Below are 8,581 nucleotides of genomic sequence, written 5' to 3'. Positions count from 1 at the left end.
GTATATATATATACACACACACACACACACACACACACACATATATATATACATATATGTGTGTGTGTGTGTGTGTGTGTGTGTGTAAGGCTCTCAAAGGTTTTTTAACATTTTTAATAATTTAATAATTATAATAAGAATAACTGTATTCTTTTAATAAATAAATTTAATGAAAAAGGACACATTTTCCTTAATATATTAACAATTTAGTACAATGTCAATTTAAAAGCCAGTTATTTCATTTTGGAAACATTTATTTAATTCTGTAATGTAAATGTAATATCTTTCTCGCACAAGAATAGGATGGGTTAAGCTCTCCCAGCTAAAGAAGTGGCCAAAACCCCTCTAAACCAACAAGCTAAACCAGCTATGACTAGTCATATATACACACACACTTATATATACATATATATGTGTGTGTGTGTGTAAGGCTCTCAAAGGTTTTTTAACATTTTTAATAATTTAATAATTATAATAAGAATAACTGTATTCTTTTAATAAATACATTTAATGAAAATGGACACATTTTCCTTAATATATTAACAATTTAGTACAATGTCAATTTAAAAGCCAGTTATTTCATTTTGGAAACATTTATTTAATTCTGTAATGTAAATGTAATATCTTTCTCGCACAAGAATAGGATGGGTTAAGCTCTCCCAGCTAAAGAAGTGGCCAAAACCCCTCTAAACCAACAAGCTAAACCAGCTATGACTAGTCTGGAAGTTAAAACCAGTTTAGGCTGGTTTTAGCAGGGTTTTTATTTTTAGCAGACCCCCCTAGCGCCACTTGTGTCTCTCTCCAGCAGGGGGAGTATAAATAGATTTGTATACATGAAATATAGCTGCTTTTATATCTTGGTAAGGGTGTAGGAACACAAGGAAATCATCATATTTAAGGGTCATTGGCATCAACAAGTTTAAAGATCCATCCTGTATTTGTTTGACCATTAATAGACCTTAGTCAGGTTAGGTTATGGTTAGGGTTAAGGTCTATGCAGAGAGTGACAGTTGCAGTTTGCTGCCACAAGGTGGAATGAAAGTCACATGGGTTCAGTCGGGATGCTGAGTGAGGGCTTCACCGCGCCAAAACAGCCTTAACATCAGTCTGTGTGTCTGAACTCGACTATCTAATTAACATTCAGTTTAATGCTTTGCCTAAACCATTTAATCATTTTAAAAGCCAAGACAAATAAACTGTTACTTTTAAAGCGTGGTTGGGTTGAAACAGCCGCTGTCATACAATCAGTCAGTCTGAAGAGGCTTCGCTGTAGCGCTAGTACAAAGTAATCAATCCTCGGGCTGTAGTTTCTGGCAGATACTGAAACCCGAGTGAGAACTGGGTACACAGAGGATATATACAGGGATTACGATGAAATCCACCAAGTGAAAGGTATTTTCTTCCAGAATCCCTTTTCTGAAACCGCTGGACATTGATCAAAATATGCAGGCAGACATTGTCACCTAAAGTAAAGCGAGACAGAGCTAAAATTATACCGTCACAATCATATACCCTTGTGAAAAAATAAGTAATTGTACTGAATGTGGACTTCTAATTAACATTCAGTTTAATGCTTTGCCTAAACCATTTAATCATTTTAAAAGCCAAGACAAATAAACTGTTACTTTTAAAGCGTGGTTGGGTTGAAACAGCCGCTGTCATACAATCAGTCAGTCTGAAGAGGCTTCGCTGTAGCGCTAGTACAAAGTAATCAATCCTCGGGCTGTAGTTTCTGGCAGATACTGAAACCCGAGTGAGAACTGGGTACACAGAGGATATATACAGGGATTACGATGAAATCCACCAAGTGAAAGGTATTTTCTTCCAGAATCCCTTTTCTGAAACCGCTGGACATTGATCAAAATATGCAGGCAGACATTGTCACCTAAAGTAAAGCGAGACAGAGCTAAAATTATACCGTCACAATCATATACCCTAGTGAAAAAATAAGTAATTGTACTGAATGTGGACTTGTAGTGTACTTCAAATCTTAAAAGTATATTTTTAAAAACTACTTGCATATAGAAAGCCAAGTGTAGGCTACTTTGAGAGACACGCTTTCACGACACACTTAAGTATGCTTCCTAACACACTTAAGAACACTTTTAAAAAGTGCACTTTGTAAATGTCAAAGTAAAAGTTTTACTTATCTTTTATTGTGCTTTAAAGAAGTAAACTTATTTTGATTGGTTTACTAACATACTAAAGCACATTGATTATAATTGTAAATGTTATTTTAAATGATAATTTTAAGTGTTATTAAATACATTGAGCGATTAATTGAAAGGGCACACATGCAAGGTGAGAATGATGATCGGTGATGAGATGGGGCCCGCGGAGGGGACGAGACGGAGGGAATCATCTCAACCCAATGAAAGAGTGAATGGAGAGTGAGATTGGTCCCCGCAGACCCTCCGTAGTCTGTACTGTTGCTCCAAACAATCACATTATAAAAGCACATATGGGCCGGCCTCTCTCTCTTTGTTTCTCTGCGGGATGATTCGCAACGATTCAGTCATGATGAGAAAAGAAAAGCCAATACAGTCTTTCCATTTCAACAGACCTTCATACAGTAGAATGAACACTGCAGACATATAAAGGTCACCTTGAGATGGTCCTCAGGGATTTTATTTGAATTTCTGTGGTGTGAAAATTCATAAAGAATAACAACAGAATAAAGTATGCTTTGTTTTATGTGTATGCTAAATCTTAAAAGTATATTTTTAAAAACTGTACTTGCATATAGAAAGCCAAGTGTAGGCTACTTTGAGAGACACGCTTTCACGACACACTTAAGTATGCTTCCTAACACACTTAAGAACACTTTTAAAAAGTGCACTTTGTAAATGTCAAAGTAAAAGTTTTACTTATCTTTTATTGTGCTTTAAAGAAGTAAACTTATTTTGATTGGTTTACTAACATACTAAAGCACATTGATTATAATTGTAAATGTTATTTTAAATGATAATTTTAAGTGTTATTAAATACATGACATACACATTTAAATAGAAATGACATGAAAGTATAATTTCGTTTACTATAGATGTTTGTCAGTACATTCGGCAGTACACTTTAACAATATTTCTAAGACAATAAAGTAAATATGTACTCAAGTCCTACTTAAGTATGTCAAAAAGCACTCTTAAGTTTAACTATTTGCATTTAATATAAATTTAAACTCTGATACATGTCATGCAATTAAGTGTCTGAAAACATTACATTCAGTTCCCACTTAAGTATCTGCCTTTTCTTTAAGTATATTCTTTTTATAATAAGTACTCTTTTTAAAAGTATGCTTACAGTAAGTGTACTTCTTTTTCACAAGGGTACTCACACAATTAGGCTGAATGGGTCACTTTGGCACGTCTAAATTTGTCAACTTGTCTTTATTTTGAATAGCTCATTCTATAGCACTGAACAATAGCATTGAGACATTAGCATAGTACTAAACAGACAGCAGACCAGGGCCATTGTGGGATGTACCACACTTCCAGGCCTCCTTTTGTGCCCTTGTGTTAGTCGTATGTCGCACGTCATGTAACATGCCACAAGGAGTCTGCTTTTTGCTCAGGGTCACTGTGTGCAGGAAGGGGGTCTGTCTGAGAGTCCTCAGGGATTTTATTTGAATTTCTGTGGTGTGAAAATTCATAAAGAATAACAACAGAATAAAGTATGCTTTGTTTTATGTGTATGCTCGGATATGTCATTAATATCATCATCAGCACAGTACATTTTTCTAAACGCGCGCATACTCTTTTTGCTTAGCTCACTTATGCACCTTGCATTAACTAATTTGTCCACAAGGTGGCGACACTTGTGGCCCACTGTTTTGCAACCAAAAAAGCAACGAAAGAGATGGAACAATAATAACAAACTACTGGAGATGCAACAACAGACGCCCGCTTTGACGAACGGCTGTAAAAATCAGTTGAGAGATTATTTTTATTCTCTGATTTAAATGAGTACAAAGACATTTTTATCACTCATAACTCCTGAAGCGAAATAACGCAAACACTTCATTTACTTTCCATCTTAAAGGAATAGTTCACCTAAAAATGAAAATTTACTGATAATGTACTCATCCTCAGGCCATCTAAGATGTAGGTGAGTTTATTTCTTCATCAGAGCAGATTTGGAGAAATGTAGCATTTCATCACTTGCTCACCAGTGGATCCTCTGCAGTGAATGGGTGCCGTCAGAATGAGAGTCCAAACAGCTGATAAAAACATCACAATAATCCACAAGTAATCCATACCACTCCAGTCCATCAATTAACAACTTGTCAAACCAAAATCTGCATGTCTGTAACCAACAAATCCATTATAAAGATGCTTTTAACTTCAAACCGTTGCTTCTGGCCAAAATACAAGTCCTCTATCATAATATTGATTTCTGCAGTGAAAAAGTCTCGTCTGAATCAGGAGAGAAATCTGCACAGCACTGTTTACAAGTAAAACCAGTCCAAAACTGTTCTAAACAAATATGTCGGTAGATTTTGATTTGAGAGAACAACAGGGATGAACTTTTTCACTGGAGGAGCGTTATTTTAGATTTTGGACTTTTGGCCAGAAGTGATGATATGAAGCTAAAAAATGCCTTAATGATGGATTGTTTTCTTACAAACAGCCAGCTTTTCGCTTCACAAGACATTAATTGATGGACTGGAGTGGTGTGGATTACTTGTGGATTATTGTAATGTTTTTATCAGCTGTTTGGACTCTCATTCTGACGGCACCCATTCACTGCAGAGGATCCATTGGTGAGCAAGTGATGTAATGATACATTTCTCCAAATCTGCTCTGATGAAGAAACAAACTCACCTACATCTTAGATGGCCTGAGGATGAGTACATTTTCAGTAAATTTTCATTTTTAGGTGATCTATTCCTTTAAGATGGAAAGTAAATGAAAGAATGAACGTCTTTTTAAGGAAACACAGAACTTCTGGCAAAGCAGTAGCACACATAACAGGAATCTACAGTTTTGTTACTCACTTTAGTTTGATGTTCAGTGACTTCACCTGCATGAGGGTCATCTTCGAAATCAGGCATTGGTGGACTGAAAAGGAAGTATTTACAGCAAAAAAAATAAAGTAATTATAGGTTCAAACCAAAGCCCAAAACTGTTGATAACTGTAGTAAACATCAAGGGATACTCATTTACCTTTTGAGTGGTGATTGAACATCAAACGTTCGGTTGAGCTGAGACTTTGACTTTTTCTGTGGTACAGATTCTGACCTGGTCTGAGTTTTAGGCTTTTTGAGGAGGTGAAGATACTCCGGCAGGATTTTTGACAGAGCGTCATGTGACGGCAAATCATAGGAACCCCTTTCCATCTGAGAGACAAACAAACAGCATGCTTAACAACAGATCCTGAGAAAAAGTAGTAGCGATAACTATATCAGGCCTTTTCAACAATATGGTTGGTACACATACCTGTGCTCTCGCAGGTTCATTCGGTGGTTTCTCTGAGTTCTGCATGAGGCTGGACGGTTCACAGCACTTGACAGGAATATTAAACAGCTGAATGAATGGCTGGATGAAGTGACAGCTCTGACTATGTTAGCAACCTGACCTTGGGTTTCCACAACACAAATCCTGCCTGGCAACTTTATAGTTGCTAAACAAAGCATTTATGCAGATACAGGTGTCAGTATAAAGTCAAACACCACTTGTGTTGACTAGCAAAATCCAATTCAAATTTTAATTTGCTTTCTAGCTGTTTTGTGCTAAAAGAGCGCCATCCAGATGCACAGGCTCTGGTCTGGTCTGAGATTGATGAGCAGTGAGTGCTAATGGTTTGTGCTCATGCTGTGAGGAGCTTGTTTCTTATTCTGCGAGTGACTGTCAACTCAGCACGGCACCTGTACGCCTCCAAATACAATGTGTTCCTCTCCCCACGCCAAAGGTTACTGCGTATTAATATTCATTAAGCAGCGCCATAAATCATTAGACATCCATCTGACACCACTGAACTCTGAATATTGTTTTGCTTTAAAGGACATAATGGAAATAAGGGTTTTCTGAAACTACTGTAGGCCACAAAAGCAGGTTAATCAGGATATGATGTCAGAACCAAGAGGAAATTAACATACTGTTCGGTTAGCCAGTCATTTACATATAGAGGTTATAAAAACTCTAAAGGGTGGCAAAAAGGGGCGGGGGGCTGCGGGGGATAGTCATGTAAAAATTCTGGTAAATAAAATAATAAATAAATAAATGATAAATATTATTTTTTAATTAATTATAATTGTTATAGTATTATTTATATTATTATTATAGCCACTGTATTTTATTATGAACTGTTTTCTATTTGAATATATTTTAAAATGTAATTTATTCCTGTGATGCAAAGCTGTTGTGTTTTCATATTTTGGAAACTATTTCTTTTAAATGTTTTATTATTGATATTATTGACATTTTATATATTTTTTATACATGATTTATTTTATATTATTTTTATATAAATTAATTATTACATAAAACACGTTTTTATTTTTAGAAGAGAGAAAAAAAAATTTTTTTTTAATAAAAAAAAACAGGTTAACAGATTTATTATTATCAACACTGAAAACACTTGTGCTGCTCAATATTTTTGGGGAAACCAGTATATATATTTATATACACATTAAATAAATACAATCAAGGATTTTACCTTAAGGCTATGTGAGTGTGAGTGTGTAAGTGTGTGTGTCTGTCAATCACGTCCAAATGAGTGTGTTTATCAGCGCTAGAGACACATCATTCTCATGAGACAAAAAGCAATACTGCGGCAAACAGCCACGCTGAGTCCAATAACAATATGCAATTAGTTTAGAACCAAAACGACTTTGTTTTGGGGAAAGAAAAAGATCATTTTCGAGGCAATAATTGCTATTGTTCAGATTTTTCATGTTTTTAAATGACTTCCATTTAAAAAAAATAAGAATTCATCAAAATGATTGGTCCCTCTAACTTGTATTGCTATGGCAACACGGCAGGCCAAAGCCCATCAAGAGCGCTCTGGAGAATTCCTCAACCACACAAACACTCGACTGCGTGAAATCTGCTGCCAGTCAGATGAAGAAAACTATATAGTCCACGTGCAACAAAAGTAATCCAAAAATAAGCCTTATTCTATTCATAGGCAATGTGCCTTATTTTTTCTAATGAATAAAAATAATTACACGTCAATTTGTGGAAGTCTGAGCAAAGTATTTGGGTGCGTTTTAGACCTCAGACTTTCCTCTAAGGCTTAAAATATTAAACATGATAAGCAAGATCTAATAATGTAAATATTACACCTCTAAAGCGACTGCTTTAATTCCTAATGAATTATTCACCCTGTCCTTGCAACTATGTGCTCTGAAAGAGACGACGACTGCATCCAGTGGTTCAGAAAGCCTTCATTTCACATTCAGACCAGTAGAACAGCAGATCTGGCCCGTTTCCATCAGTCCGGGACGGACCGGTGTAGTGCCGAAATTTGCACCCTGCCAGATTATGCACCCCCTAGTATTGGTAGGTTTAGGAGTAGGTGTGGGGGAGGGGTTAGGATTAGGGGTGGGGTTAGGATTAGGCAATCAGGTAGCGACTTCAAGGAGGGGGTGCACAATCTGGCAGGGGTGCAGAATTCTGCACAACACCGGGACGAAGATGTGCGAGAGACTGACAGACGGGGTGAGAGGCCTGTGACTCCAGATTGGCCGGTGATTGCGGTGAGCTGAACGCTCTGCGCTGTCTTTTTATCCCGGCATCAGTATTCAGCACACAACCTACTAAACACAGCAAATAGGGCTTCAGAAAACTGACAGGACTGAGTCTGCCACCACACGGAGCTCAATTACCCTCAGAACGAGGCGACGTCTCCTGAGACTTCTTCACCGACACGCTCTCTCCGTCTCTGTGTCCTTTCCCGCATCCGTTTTGGCTCACTTTTTCCTGTTTTTAAAATATATGACATTCTTTGATTTAATAATTGAATAGCTTTTAAAATATTTATAATGAGAATGTTACACAGTACAATCTAAATTAAGCTAAAGTGTGATATCAAAGCTAATTGGAAAAATAATTGTTGTTTCCAAACAGGTTTCCCTGTCTGTCACTGGCTGAACAAACATATAATCCCGCCGGTTCATTGGTCGAGCCAGAAGATGTCATACTAGACCTTTTAAGATTTAAAAATGTTTATTTTATTTGAATAACTGTGGTCAATGTTTCTCATCCTAATTTAACTTTACATGACTATTTTCCTCAGATTTAAACCAGCTTTTGATTCTGTACCTTTAAGAGTTGCATATGGAAATAACCTTTGCTATGATTGGCTAATGTCTTCAAGTAAACAAGTAACTCTAAGTCTGTTGAATATGCAAATGCATATTCAAAATCCTGTAAAGTAATATAAGGCCCTATGAAATCATTTTTCCCCCCCATTTTCGTTATGTTTACTTTTTCCCAAATCTCATTTTAAAGTGCCCTAATATTGTGTCGGAGTCCCCTACAACAGGTTTAAATGCATCTAAGGTCAGAAAACATTGTAATTTTCTCAGAATATTCATTTAATATTAGAATAATTTTTCAATGTTTTCTAACCTTAGATGCAT

At 36.3% G+C, this 8,581-nt stretch overlaps 1 protein-coding gene across 1 annotated transcript in view; it reads right to left on the bottom strand.

The window, feature by feature from the left end:
• The window catches only part of LOC107751273 (coiled-coil domain-containing protein 33-like), an 11,638-nt gene extending 6,143 nt beyond the window's left edge, over nucleotides 1–5,495 (bottom strand). The window contains exons 1-3 of the mRNA XM_016566952.1: nucleotides 5,436–5,495; nucleotides 5,163–5,335; nucleotides 4,994–5,057 (exon numbers count right to left, since the gene is read on the bottom strand). Of these exons, the coding sequence (XP_016422438.1) occupies nucleotides 4,994–5,057; nucleotides 5,163–5,335; nucleotides 5,436–5,480 (282 nt within the window). The 5' untranslated portion in view covers nucleotides 5,481–5,495. The remainder of the gene's footprint in view (nucleotides 1–4,993; nucleotides 5,058–5,162; nucleotides 5,336–5,435) is intronic.
• Between the last annotated feature and the right edge of the window lie 3,086 nt (nucleotides 5,496–8,581).

The sequence above is a fragment of the Sinocyclocheilus rhinocerous genome, unplaced genomic scaffold (genome assembly GCF_001515625.1).
Source record: "Sinocyclocheilus rhinocerous isolate Xijiao unplaced genomic scaffold, SAMN03320098_v1.1 scaffold872, whole genome shotgun sequence".
Taxonomy (NCBI): domain Eukaryota; kingdom Metazoa; phylum Chordata; class Actinopteri; order Cypriniformes; family Cyprinidae; genus Sinocyclocheilus; species Sinocyclocheilus rhinocerous.
Note: the sequence above shows the minus strand (reverse complement) of the source record. Positions and strands in the feature narration are given on the sequence as shown.